The sequence below is a fragment of the Colossoma macropomum genome, unplaced genomic scaffold (genome assembly GCF_904425465.1).
Source record: "Colossoma macropomum unplaced genomic scaffold, Colossoma_macropomum, whole genome shotgun sequence".
Lineage (NCBI taxonomy): Eukaryota > Metazoa > Chordata > Actinopteri > Characiformes > Serrasalmidae > Colossoma > Colossoma macropomum.
The window spans coordinates 2997358-3013373 of NW_023495761.1; the positions used below are offsets into that span (position 1 = coordinate 2997358).

The 16016-nt window shown below is 40.7% G+C and overlaps 1 protein-coding gene across 1 annotated transcript in view; it reads right to left on the reverse strand.

Annotated features, from left to right (window-relative positions):
- Positions 1 to 16016, reverse strand: part of neurl1aa (neuralized E3 ubiquitin protein ligase 1Aa) — a 61185-nt gene that overhangs the window by 14234 nt on the left and 30935 nt on the right. Inside the window, exon 4 of the mRNA XM_036563422.1 lies at positions 2987 to 3688. Within this exon, the coding sequence (XP_036419315.1) occupies positions 2987 to 3688 (702 nt within the window). The remainder of the gene's footprint in view (positions 1 to 2986; positions 3689 to 16016) is intronic.

Genomic DNA, 16016 nt, shown 5'->3' on the forward strand with positions numbered 1-16016 from the left:
TTTTCTAGTTTTCAAGGCTCAAACATACCGTTAAAAAGCTATTTCAGCCTCTTATACCTCATAGCCCTGCAGACCAAGCCCCAGGCTGGGCAAAGCCTCAACTTGGGAAAAAGAAGCCCCAGTAGTTCCTTAAAACCACATATCACTCTCTCTGTGTTAGCTAACTTGCTAATGTGGATACGGTGCAGCTAACCTTATCTCTAACCCAAACCAATTCTGAAGAAGCAATTTCAACAAGCTAATGTGGCTGGGGAAATAATTAGCCATAGGTCTGACCTTAACTCCCACCAACACTTTAGCTAGCTAGTGTAGACAGCTTGTTAGCTAGTTGGATTTATCCACTCAAGCTTTGGCTTTGCCCAACCTGGGTCTTGCTTTTAAAGGGGCTGCAGTTGGATATTGCTGCTACATTTGGCAACACAATGACTCCAGTCAATACTCTTTCTTTTCCTAACCACAGAAATTAGTGGGTGGGCCGCCCAGTAATCTCAATCACCCTGCCACTAATCCCGCCTACAGTCCTCAGCAAACAGAAAGGCACAAAAAATAAAAAAGTAAAAAAATAAAAAAACTCACATTTTTTTGTACCTCCTACAGAATGACTGGCCGAACGAAGGGTAAGAAGAGCTCTGGACAGCAAGAGAGCATCATAAGTGAGAGAATGTCATAGAGGAAAAACAAGTGTGAGATGTTCATGCTTTAAAGCGAAGCACAAGTCGCCCACTCTTCTGCCACCAAGTCCCCTCCACACAGGACCTTAATGAGAGGGAAGGAGTTGGCACAGCGAAGGGGAGGATGTGGCAGAGCGTAATATACTCTGAGAAACACAGAGAGAGAGCACTCGCAGCCCAAACGCAGGTCACAAGATGCCTACACGCCCTCCTGTCGCACTTCCTGTTATTAGCCCAGTTTCTCTCTCTCTCTCTCTCTTTCTCTTCTGCTCTACCTGGTTCTCTCTCTGGTGCTTTCTGTCTGCTCTCCCTGGTTCATTTACCTTGACTATATATAACTCCGTCCAGTGAGTGAAGCAAGGTGTGTGGGTAGCAATCACAGTACATTCAAGTGCATTCAAGTTCTTAAAAGCGAGTAATGAATACCCAGACAGCACAATAGGGCATTCATATTCATCAGGACTGATTGCAGCTGATGACTATATGTCTTTACGAACCCATACAAAAGAAACCATAAATCTGAGTGTATTAACCCTATCTTATCAAGGATCTAGCTGGAGATGCACTCAGAGACTTTGACTCTGTCCCCTTTAACTCATTAAAATTGGCACTCAAAGTAGCTAGGCGTAGTAAAATATATCAGCATGCTGAATTGGAGCTTTCTAAGTGCTACTGTGCTTGTTGTAGAACAGAGTTTACATTGCTAAGAACACATTATTGATTTGTTTCATCAGAGTAACAATGGAAGCATGAAGTACATTCCTATTCATACGTTTACATGCTCGAAAATTGGTAACTGTGTCCAAAACAGAAACAAAACATCTCAGAATCTTCTGAAATCTCAGAATTTTTGGATAACCACACCACTGAGAAAATACATTATTAAAGGAGACAAGCAGATTAAAATGTAGAAGGATCTGCTTTTTTAAACCAAAGCATTAAAGTATTAATCGAGGAAACTGACTCTGAATTCTCAAAGGTATAATAAAAAAATCACATTCATTGGATGCGCTTTCTCATGATAATTTTATGAATATTAGTGATTGGTCAGACTAGTACTTGTTTGGGTTGGCCAGATCTGTGGTGGACCCACAGACAGGGTAAGAATTGTGGAAATGGGTCTTAACGGTAAAAACAGCTCAATATTTAAACCGAAGGACAGAGTGATTGCAGACTTGTAGATACAATCTGGTGCACAGTATCGACTGAAAAGCTTCAGTCTTTGATGTATCTCAGCTGTATCGTTCCCTTAACAGTTACAGTCAATAAGCGGAATAGCGTGTCTGAAAAGTCTGCACCTTAATAAAAGTCTGACTGTCTCATCAGTCAGATTATTGAGCCATAAGCCATAGCCAACAGGAGTAATGACAATTCTGCCATTATTGTTTGTGTTTATAAGCTGGGTGTTTGTGAGTGCTATGTGTCAGAGCTAATTTCGTTCTGACAGTGAACAAGTACAGTGTGTTTGACCGCACAGGGAGGAGATTGTATTAGACTAGTCTGAGATAATCTCATAAGAGTTTTAACACAGATACATAACAGCAAAGTAGACAACAAGAGTGTCACCTGTATTCTTGGATAAACCCAACTCTAATCATACTCCAGCGTAAATCCATTATTAGCACTGACGTGGCTAAACCCTATTAGTCTCACTCTCCTTCACACATTTGATCAGTTTTTATAAGAAAAAAAAAGCCACTGAGAAAAGCCACTACAGTTCAAAAGTTTAGAACCAATTTTTTAAATAATATGAAATCATTCTAACATGATGCTAACATTCCACAACAACACAATTTGAAACAACTAGTAGGACACTATAAAAAGAAACAAATTTAGATGTGTGCAGAATGATAAACAGAGCTGTAGATGATTTTATAGTTATTGAGGGAGCTGTGTAAGCCTGAAAATTAAGATATAATAAAATTAACATCCAGAATGCCTGTATTTCATAGGTGATGATCAAATCTTGAGGCAGATAACCTGAAATTAATATATAAATGCATATTTACAGAATATTTATCATATAGAAACTTTTTGTTGATCTAAAAATACAACCCTACAACCACTAACTGTATAGCATTGAGAATGAATCTATAATATTAACAGTTACCAGATCCAAGTGGCTGGTATTTAAAAGTGATAACAATTATACAAAATATTTAGTTTAGTTCAGTTTATAATATTAAATTATTTTATACTGGTTATTATGGTATTATACATAATTATTAGCCTATATAAAATAATAAAAAATAGTATGACAAGTGATACCAAACTTTTGATCAGTAGTGTATGAGCTTACCAGCACATCAACCTACCCAGAATCCTCAGCTGCGTGACGGCACCATGCAGTCCGAAGAACATCCAGAGCGGGCGTGAGTTATCGACGCACACCTGCATCCCAGCGCTTGCTCCATTATGGCTCAGGATCACCTCGCCATCCTGTGTGACCAGAAAGCCCAGTATATCTCCGCTCTGCAGCACAGCGGGCACTCTGCAGACGGCCCAGAACTCTTTACGGTCCACCAGTGCCTCTGGGTTGTAAGGTAGGTCGCTGGGGCGCAATGCGGACGGATCACAGGATGTGACACCATAGGAGAGGGAGCCAGAGCGGGCTGGACTGGACTTGGTCACTTTGATGAAGATGGTTTCACCGGACCGCAGCGGACGCTCGGTGAACACCAGGGTGCGCTCTTCACGCAGGCCAGCGTGCTCGGACCGGGCCACTGTCTGCTCGTCCAGTGTCTTGATGTGGGCGCCACGGAGCTGGTGGAAGCGCAGGTCACTCTCCAGAATCGGGGGGAGGAAGGAGGACTGCTGGGAGTTCAGGGAATTCTGGGGGATGGGGCAGGCGGCTGGGGCTGGAGGGAGGCGGAGCCTGGCCTCGTCCTGCTGTAGGTTCAGGTCGCACAGGCTGACCGACAGGCGGGAAGCGTCGGCCTCACGGCGCAGCGAGGAGGAGCCTCTGACTGTGGTGAAGGAGCGGGGACGGAGACAGTCTGGAGGGACGATTTCACTGTCTGAGAAGAGAAACAGGACAATAAGCATTAAAATAGGAGCAACACTGGGTTTCCATAGTCAAGGCAAAGCAAAACTGGTCATCTATAACGACATGTGTTGTAGGATATCTTGTGGAAGTACATTTTGGCTCTTGTGACAGAGGTACTGTAAATACACTGCTGTTCAATGTTCTTAACAATACAAAACCAATTCTTCTGCAGATACATGTAGAAAAAGATTCAAACATGGTGCCAGTAGTGTCCAACTTCAGGTTTAATAAAGAAACTCTATGGACAAAGCAGTTGACCTGAAGATTTTACAATAACCCAGAAAGCTGTAGAGGATGAAGTTCTAGTAAAAAGCAGAATCATGCTAGAGACAGATAACAACTATAAAGAGAGTATTATAATACTGTCACAGTCCAAAGAAAAACAAGTACAGTGCTGTGAAAAAGTATTTGCCCCAACCTGATTTCTTCTATTTTTGCTAATTTGTCACACTTAAATGTTACTGAAATGTTCAGATCATCCAATAATATATTAATATAAGATAAAAAACAACATGAGTAAACACAAAATGCAACTTTTAAATGATCATTCCATGTTCTTATCTTCTTATGGTATGATGTTCTTTATGCCTGATATAATGGGACCCATGTTTTCCACCTTGGACTCATCAGTCCACAGAATATTATCCCAAAAGTCTTGGGGGTCATCTAGATGTTTTTTGGCAAATGCAAGACGAGTGTTCTTTTTGGTCAGCATTGCTTTGCACCTTGCTGCAGTCCCATGGACACGATTTTTGCCCAGTGTCTTTCTTATTGTGGAATCATGTACATTGACCTTAACTGAGGCAAGTGAGGCCTGCAGTTCTTTAGATGTTCGTCTGGGTTCTTTGATGACCTCCTGGATGAGTCGTCGATGTGCTCATGGTTAAATTTTGGTAGACCTGCCAATCCTGGGAAGGTTCACCACTGCTCCAAGTTTTCTCCATTTGAGCATATTGGCTCTTGCTGTGGTTTGCTGGAGTCCCAGAGCCTTAGCCATGGCCCTGTAACCCTTTCCAGACTGGTACACTTCAATGACTTTGTTTCGCATCTGTATTTGAATCTCTTTATAAATCCTGGACAGTGACTCATGTAATGATACTAACCTATTTATCACAACCTCTCAATGGTTGTTTTTATGATATTTAGCAGTGTTTTTGACAACCTTCATCAATTTAATTGCATAAAATAAGAGTCAGCCGCTAGCCTCTTGTCAAGAACACACCAGCAGTGGGTGAATAGGCTCATCTTGATGTTGCCCTAAATATAATATGCAGTCCTATTTTAAAATGTTTGTGTAACTGATCTAATGAATAGATGTTTTCCAAAATGGCTGCCAGGGAGTATCGCTTTACATTCTCTTCCTTTTATATCAGTTGCTGCTTAGAATAGCATACTACTGCATTCGGTGTAATGGTGGCTAGCGTAACGTAGCGCTGCACCAAACATAACACTCTTTCCTATGCTCCTGAAATGCTAGCATATCGCATAGTAGTACAGTTATCCAACGTATGCACTCTCATAGACGTCGGATGCGTATCTGATAGCTTGGCTGGATAGTATTCTGTTTTTAGCCTTCATCTGCACATTCAGAGACTTTTGGACACCCACCGAAAATAACAGCGCTAAATGTAGTACGCTGCTCTTCACCAGCTAGCCTCAATTAGTGCCTTAGCCTAAGAGTGTTGCTGACAGCAACCCTGCCCAACATCCTCTCCCCTTATACAGGCAGGGAGAAAGGAAGAAGTGAATGAGGACTGATTTAAGAGAGAAAGAAAGAACGATACAGGGGAACGAAGGAAGATGTACCTAGCAGAAAATGAGATAAAGAGAGTGGTAGAGGAATATACGACAGAGGGAGACTCATGCTTGGGGCCTTCTTTAAGAAGAATGGCTCTGCCTTCCTCTGTTTCTCTCTGCATATCAGCAATGGCCCAGAAAGGCAATTGGTTTAGCTCTGACCCCAGATAAACCCTCTTAGCCTCAATTACTCCTTGAGAGACAGAGACCACGGCAAAGAGAGCAGGAGTGAAATCATACTTCCAATGGGGTTTTAAGATAATGATAGCTATACCTAGCTTAGCATACGTAGCCTTGGCAGCCCCCCTAGTTGCCATTCTACTGGCGGAATGGAAATTGACCTAAATATTTTCAGTTCATATAATCAAAGAAAATATTTTCCATAACTCTTATCAGATAAACTAGAACACTGTTGGGTCTCTGTTTGTACAATGTTGTGATTCTGTGTTGAGCTGCTAGGGAGCAATGCGGGGTGGAAGGTGAGGTGTGAAAACCCCCTTCTGTGAAAACAATTCATATCTCTTTGCAAAGATAGCCATGTTGACATAAAACAGACAGGACAACTGCAGGTTTCATGATGTAAAAAAAGCTGTCTACAACTACTACTTTGCTTCCCGTTTTGTAAATTATACACATTTCATTATATTCTGCTCAACATTATTGAAGAAAAAATGCATAGTTTAACCAAAGGGACCTCTAAAACAGGTGAAAATTGCATTTTATGGCTATTGTGAAAAAGGGTTAAATAAAGTCTAAACCAAAGAGAACAACTCTGAGCGAATGACGATTGTTTAGGAAAGATTCGACACATCATGAAATTATTTTTTACAATTATATACACAAACTATTTAACATTACAGACAATATATAGACATAAAATATAGATATTAAAACAACATACCACATATACTGAGAGAGAACTATCATTTGTACAAAAAAGTAACTATATTAATATTCTTGACATTTTTATAACTGATTATAATCAATCACAACACACTGATGCATTTTTGCAACCTATTAAACACAAACACAGACACTACACTCACTCACTCACTCTTTCTCATGTGCCTGCCAGGATGGACAGTCTGTTTAGATAATCGCAACATCTACATGCTGCTTGTTAAGGAGATTATCTGGGCACAGATACAGACGATACGCCTGCTTTGTGTTGCCTTTCATTTCTCCTGTCATTTAGGGTCACTCGGGAACTTTAACCCAAACTGGTCCTTCTCATTCAGAGACAGAGAGATGGCTTAACATGAGACTTTGAAATTCAGTACTTTAAAAACTGTCCATTTGGCAGACAGTGCTTAGTATCCAAGGCCTATGCTTACTGCTGCCAAATGACTCTCCGAACACATCTTCACGACACGAGTGGATCTGAGGAAATTTCACACGGTCGCCCACACACACAAACACACTGATATCCATCCCTTTCCACTCTCGTACAGACTAACAGCACAGGCTCCTCCTAGAAGTCAAGTAGTGTTTAGCGCTAGCAGTTAGCACTAAAAAGAGAAAGCTGTGCCATCAATTGTGTGGAAAGAACAGATCTAATTGCCCTAACTGATCTTTTAAAGAAAGACACATAACTGGAAGGTTGTTGGTGTATTGGAAGGAGACAATTGTGCTAGCCTGTGCTAATTAGCCAAGTGTTAAGCATTCCTAAAAGGAGCATGGGGATAGCCCTCAAGCACAAAGCTCTAACATGACTAGCAGTGCAGCTTATTAAAGCTGTGCCTTTTAGCTTCAAACAGAAATCAAGAGAGAAGGAGGCAGATATTCCCCTGATATGTGAGTTGCAGTCATTTTCTGGCAGGAGAGCAGAGAGAAAGGCATTTTTAGATGAAAGCAATTAGAAAGAGGCCCTTATCAAAAATGATTTTTTTCTGAAGAGGCAGCCCACACACTCCCTTTTCTCATCACGTTCTCAGGCAAGTTTCTCACACATGCAGTGCCCTCCATATCGAGACCCCTGGTAAACATGAGCAAAACAGGCTGTAGAAAACATTCTTTATAGCTGATCCTTATGATCTTTTATTCAAAATATTAATACAAATCTAACTTTTATTTAAGCTGTAATGATTAAAAGAAAAAAACAAAATGTAATCATGAAATAAATATTTTCTCAAATCTTTGTGTTCCACAGTTGTTCGCAACCCTACTATCTTTTAAGAGTGTAACCTAACTGAAGTATTCATATCAATATCATTCATATTTTATGTTTTAAAGTTCACCTGAGCGATTAAGAACACTTACATTGTCAGCCATGACTTGTTGTTTCGCTGGGGTTTAAATATGAGGTGACAGACAGGCCAAATTCCCTTACCCATCCATCACTATGAGAAAGACCAAAGAAAACGGCAACGATGTATGACAGACTGTTGAGCTGCACAAAACAGGAAATGGCTACAAGAAAGTTGCTAACTAGTTGTGAAAATACCTATTTTCTCCATTAGGGCAATAATTAAGAAGTTTAAAGCAAATGGAGATGTTAAGACTCTGCTGGGAAGAGGACGTATGTCTATATTGACCCCAGAAACAGTGAGGAGGAGGGTTTGAGTGGCCAAAGATTCTCCAAGGATTACGACTGAGGGAACTGCATACATTAGTAAGGTCTTGGGATCAGAACGTCTCTCAAACTACAATAAGACTCCACCTACATAACCACAAGTTGTTTGGGAGGGTTGCTAGATGAAAGCCTCTGCTGTCAAGGACCAACAAACTCAAGCGCCTACAGTTTGCCAGACGTTACTGGAGCTTTCAGTAGGACAGAGTTCTATTCACCAAAGACAGCCATGCGGAAAAGTACCTCATTTCCACTGTGAAGTATGGTGGAGGATCTGTGATGTTTAAAAGGCCCTGGACAACTTGTTCGAATACATGGTATCATGAACTCCATCATATACCAGCAGATATTCAATCAACTGCTTCGGCCAGAAAGCTTAAACTGGGCCATAGTTAGGATCTTCCAGCAGGACAATGATCCAAAGCATGCCTCAAAATCAACACAGAAATGGTTGACTGACCACAGAATCAAGGTTTTGCCATGAACACCCCAGTCCTCTGACCTAAACCCCATTAAAAAAACCTCTAGGATGAGCTGAAGAGGAGAGTCCACAGTGTGGAGCTCAGAATCTGAAGGATCTGGAGAGGTTCTGTATGCAGGAACGGTCTCAGATCCTTTGTTATGTGTTGAGCTGTTATCTTTGCAAAGGGAGGCTGCACAAAGTATTAAATGAAGAGGTGCCAACAATTGTGACACACACAGATTGGAGGAAAAAATGTATGTCATGATAAGTTTTAGTTTTTTCCTTTCAATTTTTCTATTTCATACTTCAAAAAAACGTTAGATTGTTGTTAATATTTTGAATCAAAAGAATGTTTTTTACAGCCCGTTTTGCTCATGTTTACCAGGGATGCCATCGATCCTTTCATGTATTCAATTTCCAGTCAGTCTGACTTGCTTCAGATCTGAAAAAAATCCACTGTGAGAAGACAATTCAAAACTTTGAGTCTGAAAGAACAGTGGTCAAAAGGAGCCATTAATGAGAAAATAAAGAAAAACACTTGTACTAGAACGCTAAAACAGATCTCAGCATCACTAAATGCATTTGGGATTACTTGGATTGTGAGAAGCAGAAAATGCAACCAACCTCTACGACTGAACTTTGAAGCTGTGGAACAATATCCCAGCAGATTTCTTTGAAGAACTGAAAGCAACTGTGTATTTTTTGTGACATATGTTGTCTCCTTTGGACTGTTTGGACTGAAAATGAAATAAATGAAAGGTGGGCCTCTGACTTTTGCACAATACTGTACACTGACACACAGTTACAGACTTAAAAGCATTTAACAGGATAATTAATGTCCTTTTTTTATTTTATTGTACAATTCCCCTTTAAGGCTGCACTGTGTTAGCTTGCTACTGTACAACCTCTCTTTGTTCTTGTGCAGTGGTTTGCTATGTTAATTTTGTAATGGAATGTAATGTTAACCTGTGGTTACCTTACATTTTCATACCATCATATCATTACTATATATTCCTATAATAAAGGGTCTTTGCACACTCTCACAGCTTCCCATAGATAGTTAGCTCGCTATTATTACTATACAATCTCTCTTTAGATTAGTGAAATTTGTTATGCTAGTTTTTCAAGCATGTTAGTTAGTTAGTGTACATCCTCTTCCCAATCAGACCATCACTGCATTCCTATAAGAAAGTTTTTTCTGGGGAACCCAGAGATGACATCAGCAGAACAGGATGCTAGTGCACAGATGCTAAGCTAGGGCTGTTACAGTAAAGCAAGTCCTTAAATTGGATTAGACCAAGCCCTGGAGGCTCCATGCTGCCTTATCCTGCTGTGGACAACCACAGAGAAGGAGAATCCAGTTTGGACAGAGACGACACGTGGAAAGGGGGTTGGTGTGGTTGGAGGGATGTGGGAGGAAAAGAAAAAAGAGAGGATTAGAAAGATGGGAATGGCGAGGCTGTTAAATAAAGAGCAGGGGTGTTGACCCATTTAATATTAATAAAAGCTGTGCACACACTGCTGCATAATTAAATTATCTTTATGCGGGCCGAGATGTAAAAAACATAGATTACATTGCATTCTTCCTTTCTATGTCTCTCTCTCTCTGCCTCTTCCCTCGTTCTCTCTGTTCTTGGAGTCAAGACTGTTCAACTGATAGCAGCACTGATGAGCTTGAAGCACACGCCCACACACAAGCACATATTTTATAGTCTGTTGCTTAACCATGACCTAAGAACTGTTCCAACCAACACAGGCACATATAAACACACAGTGATTTAAACCGTTTACAGCTGGAAGCCACTGGCCATAGGCTACTTACACAGAGTCAAACCGTGACGGCCTGCAATACAGAAAACAAGGTGTGGTTTTATTGCTATTGGGACATTCGCTGCCTTAGTCATTCAGTGCCTCTCAGCTGACCAAGCTTGCTAACTGTGACTATCATTACAACAAAGAAAGAATCACGCATCTCTCTTTTATATTAATGTTCAATAAATACGAAATTCAAGTGAATCAACCTCATAACTGGCATCTTAATGAGCCCATATTAGAGCAAACCAAGTGTTTGTAGTTTTTTTTAAATAAAAGAGTTGGATGTAGTTTACTGTAGTGTGTTAAAGTTTTAAAGTCCACACAGTCCATATATGGAAACTAAAAAATTACCCATTTTGATTTTTTTTTGTCCTGAAAACCAATATGATTACACATATCCATGTATTTAGCATACAGCAGTTTACCTCCATCCATTCATGCTATAGGGCTGCAACTATAAGATATTTTCATTTTATAATATTCTGTTCATTATTATCTTGAATATTCTTTAAGAATAAAGAACGTTTCACCTTAATGATTAAAGAAAGATGATTTTTTAAAAGGTTATTACTATTCATCATCATCATTATTATCATCATTATTATTATTTATTAATAAAATGCTACATGGTAATGGAAGAACACTTGATTAGCAAGTAGCATAAAATGCTATTCTGGGCGATCCAGTCCAATCTGGCAACCCTGACCAGGTTGTGTACACCACTTCACTGTGTCAGTGATGAGCAGTGCAGAAGAGCTACTGTCTTAAAAATTGAAAACATCATGATCAGGTGATCATGTTTTAGATTTTATATGACGTTTTTAAGCAGCTCAAAAACTGTTTTAAGGTGTATCTTTCGGCTCTGGATGGACAGCTCGCTAGCCAGCACTGTCGTTTATTCTTGGAAATAAATGCAGTGGGGAGCAGGCTAGCTTGAAATACAGAACAGCCTAGTAACAGCCTATGACATTAATATGCAAACTATAGAAGTGAAGAATAAGAGTGTGGATTTATTAAGCTGTTAATATGTTTATTAAGCTGTTAATACAATGAGCAAAAGTCATTTCTTTGTTCTTGGCTGAGCTGGCTTTGTGTGATTTCAGAGTGGGGAGCCAGAATGGAGGGATGAAGGAGTAGGAGGAAAGGAGAGAAGGATGAGAGAAGAGGAGGGTGCCTATATCTAGATGAGTGCAACCGACGCCAGCTGCTGCCCCTCTAATTATCCCGCACCTGCTCGGCCGCCAATCGCCCCCTTTCCCTTTGTCCTATTGGCCCCTTTCACGCAAGGCCCGCCGTAGCTGCGAGCCGATTGGCCGAGGCCAGATTCTAATCTCCCTAAAAAAGGGCCAACTTCAAAAAGCCCGAATGTTTTGCTGTTTTCTGAGGCGATATGAATCCAGCCTTGTTGGATTTGTTCAAATGACCGAAACGCTGCAACTGATGGGTAGCAGCTGCACACACAGAACGCAGCCACCTATTTTTAACGCTTTTCTTCTCTTTTTCTTTCTTAAAAAAAAAAAAACGTTTCAGGCGTTTTTAAGCACCAGGCCCCAGCACCTGTTGGGCTAAACACAAAAGCAAGCAGAAAATAAGCAGATGTGGGGGTTTGATAAACAAAAGAAGCACTCACTTAAATCACCCACCGCTTTGGCCGCCACTGATAAAAATGGCCAAATATGGCAGTGAGGTGATGAAGCGGCTTCAGTTTGCTTTGGTTTTCTACTTTCAGACAAAAAGCTGGCCAGTGTTGACCTTCTCTCACTCTCTCTCTCTCATTATTGGTACTCTGCTTTCTACCTCTTTTTGTGTCTTGCTTAGAGCCTTCTCAATCTCTCTCTCTTTTCCTGGCTCTATGTCTGGCCTTTATGCTTTCCTCTCAGGACCTCATCATGTACACAGCCAGGCTTCGAGAGAGAGAGAGAAAGAGAAAAACAGAGACAGAATGAAAGAAAGAAAGAAAGAAAGAAAGAAAGAAAGAAAGAAAAAGAGAAGAGAAGGAGACAGAAAGAGAGAGACAAAGAGAGACAGAAGGAGAGAAGAAAAAAGAAAGAGAGAGAAAGACTGAGAAAGGGACAGAGGGAGAAGGCTTGCATCTGCTCACTCTTTCTGTGGCCCCACTAAGAGAGAAAGAGGAGGAGAAATGAAAAACTCCAGTGGCTGTGTGATGTATGCATGAACTGGGCGTGTATGGAAGAGAAGGAGAGAACAGACAAAGGTTACAGGAGGTTTAATGTGGAGCGTTGTTGGCCGTCTGCCACAGCATCGCTTTTGAAATCTCCCTGGAAAGAGCAGCAGCCTCCCAGGCGACACATGGCCACAGCAATAAGACCCCAACAAATACTCTGTAAGGCACAAAAGCCCTCTTCCCCTTAGGACATTCTCTCTCTCTCTCCCCCTCTCTCACAGTCTCCCCCTCCCTAAGGTCATCCCCAAATTCCATGCCGGCCAAAAGAGCGCGCTACATAAGTTGCAAATCATATTTCTGCAGCTTTGGAATAATGATCTCATCATCTAAGGTCTTTCACTAAAGCCTCTGCTTTACAGCTTCATACTCACTCAATATGCCCTCATTCTTTACATTGAGTTAATCATTTATCAGACTGGGGCACAAATCCAATCAAGGCCCAACTTTCAATCACAACTCAAGGAACCGTAAAGGAACACCTCAAAGCATTTTGCCATTAGACAAGGCCCAGAAGGTTAATTCTTCATTCGCGTGTCAACAGAAACAATGAAATCCCGGAACAGACCTCAAGCCAGTGAGAGAGAACGTCTTGCCATGCGTCTCCACATCCCCAAACATGTGGATGTTTATCTGAGGTTCTATAAACTGCTGTTTGCCTTGGCTGCTTAAAAGAGGCTCTGAAGTGCCCTTGCCTATATATCCGAAAGAAACCACACCTTATCTCGACCATAGAGTCCATGTTTGGCCATCCAGAAGCCCCTGGCGTATAGGAAAAGGGAGGAAAATAGGAGATCTAAGTTTGGGAGAAGGGACTGGAAGGACACTTAAAGGCAGGAAAAGGAACGTGCACTGTTTTGGAACAGGTCAACACTGCTTCTTCCCGCCACCTTGAGAGCTCTTCCTAGAACTTCCTGTGCTAAACGTGAGGCTCGAGCAGAGAAAAAAAAAACAAAACACCAACCTTGCTGACACCTCCTTCCGTTTTGTTTTCGCCCAACCTCTCTCACTTCAGAAAACAGCATGGAAGGCACAGTCAAAACATTCTGTTCGCCCGAGTTACTGAATCGTATGGCATCTGCTGTTCTAATTTCCTAATTCATTCAGCCCTGGAGCGGCCGGTCTTCCAAACAAATACAATTAGCAATGTTTATGCTTGCGATGGTAGCGCGGAGACAGTTGTGAGCCCGCGGTCCTTCGCTCCGATGCTAATTCTGTTTGGCCAGCTAGCGAATATGGCCCGTATTTAATGTATTATTTTTGGAGTGTTCTGCTCCCAGCGAGAGCCTTTTCCATTAAACTTATTAGACTGGAATGGTCCTCTTCGGCCAAGTCAAACTTCTGTGTTGATCAAATTCTTATATGAATCATGAAATCAATCATACTGAGAATTAGCCTGTGAGAGGACAAAGTGTATTGACCTGGTGTCAGTCATTTCTTTTTTCTTTCATTCATTATTTTATCAGAAAAAGCAAGGCAAAGACAGAACAGTATTAAATAAGTTGCATAGTCGTAAAATTTAAATACATTTCCTTTACTTACTGCTTTTTATCATTTCATGATTTAGCACTCCATTGTAGTGAACTACGACAAGCTTTTTACATTAACCAATGTATCCAGAGAGATAAATGTATCAGAAAATGAATCATTAGCCCATTCCTTGACAGCGTGTGTGAGAAAGCCTTGCTGTTTTTTACTTCGTTTGCCAGCTTTATTTGCTTAGCCCCCCATTATTCGTCCACATTGACATATTACGAACAGCTTTGTTGAATTACTGTAACTTGGCAAGGCCAGCTCATCAGTAAATCTTAGCTTGTCGCCATTAGGACTGTATTTTTCTACGACTATTTACTCGGACTGTTTTCTCAGGACAATGAACTTACTGAGAGAGCAGAAGAAATTGTACACAGGGAAATGTTTGTTCATATTCCCGATGTTGGGACTAACTGAGTAGCACACTGTCTGATAATGTAGGGATGCAAAAACATGTCATGATTTACTGACATAAAGGTAGAAATTCAACAATAAATATTTGAATAAAATTTCCAGGCTATTAAAAATGTTCAGTACAGTACAGTGCAAAGGTTAGAGACATACCTCCAAGGTTCAGTCTTAGAAGTTGGTTGCATTTTTTGCTTCTCACAATCCAAATAATCTGAAACACATTCAGTGATGTTGAGGTCTGAACTCTGAAATGGTCAGTCCATTGTTATAAGAGCAGCAGCAGGTTTTTCTTTTTGGTCTATTTCTTTTTCTCAGTAAGAGCTTCTTGGCAGCTACACATCCTTTCAGACTCATAGTTTTGAGTCGTCACAGTGGAAGGATGGACAGATGTGGATGTTTTCAGATCTGAAGCAAGAGTGGAGCTTGATTTTCTCCTTTCTCTCAAAGATGAAAGCTTTGAGTGCTGTTTATCTGATGGTGGCAGTTTTGGTGTCTACCAGGTCTTGCACAGTACTCAGGAGTCCCATTTTCTCTGCATGTATTAATCATTTTTTGAGCTCAACCTTTTAAACTTGCTTTGATGGTCCTCCTTCCTTTTGCAGGTGAATTATCTTACTTTATCTAATCTCAAATACCACCTGAAAAATGAACAATTTGTCCTTGGTGTTTTGGACTCAAAATCAAATAAATGAAAGGTAGTCTCTGACTTTTGCACTGTTGGTTTTATTATATATACTCCGTTACTGCATAAATAGTACCTGCAGTCACATTCATTTGTGTATTCAGTCTATATTTAAACATATTTCTGAATTGGACCAAAATAATTAAACTGTATTGTGGTGAGATTTGAGATTTACACTGAATCGTTTCCTAAATCATACTCAAATCAAATTGTACTGAGGTCAGAGAGTTAGACCCCTAACAAGTAGTACTGTAAACCATACCTACTTTTAGACAAGTGATCTTTAGCGCACCAACATGAACAAGGCTTTCCGTTCTACTCTGCAGCCTGGACCCAAATTACTTACGTCTATATAGCAAACCTTGACAGCTATACCCAAATATGCCTCTTACGTACTAAGTAGGGCACATAACTCGGGAAGGGAGGCTATTTGAAATCCCATATCAGGGGCTGCACTTGAAGTGCTTGAAGCAAGTATGTGTTTACATTATATAAGGTATTTGAACTCTTCGGTAGGCTTACTGGAAAGGAACAGAGGAATATGGACAAACTAGACCAAGAAATGTGTTCTACGGAATGTCACTATGGCTGTGAAACCCGGGCACACTTTTGTAAATGGGCACCTAGTTGTCTCATGTCTGCTGACTCCAGCTCTTTCAAGCAATTATTTGTAACAGAGCTAGGGCCACTGGGAATTGTAGGAAATGACCACCCCTCTTATCTGCAATTTAAACAGCTCTTTTAACAGCATAACCTAGAACAGTTTTGACCACAGAGAAAGACCTGGAATAGCAAGAGCTGTGAATTGCATACATAAAAACCTGGCATGATTGCTATTATTATTTAT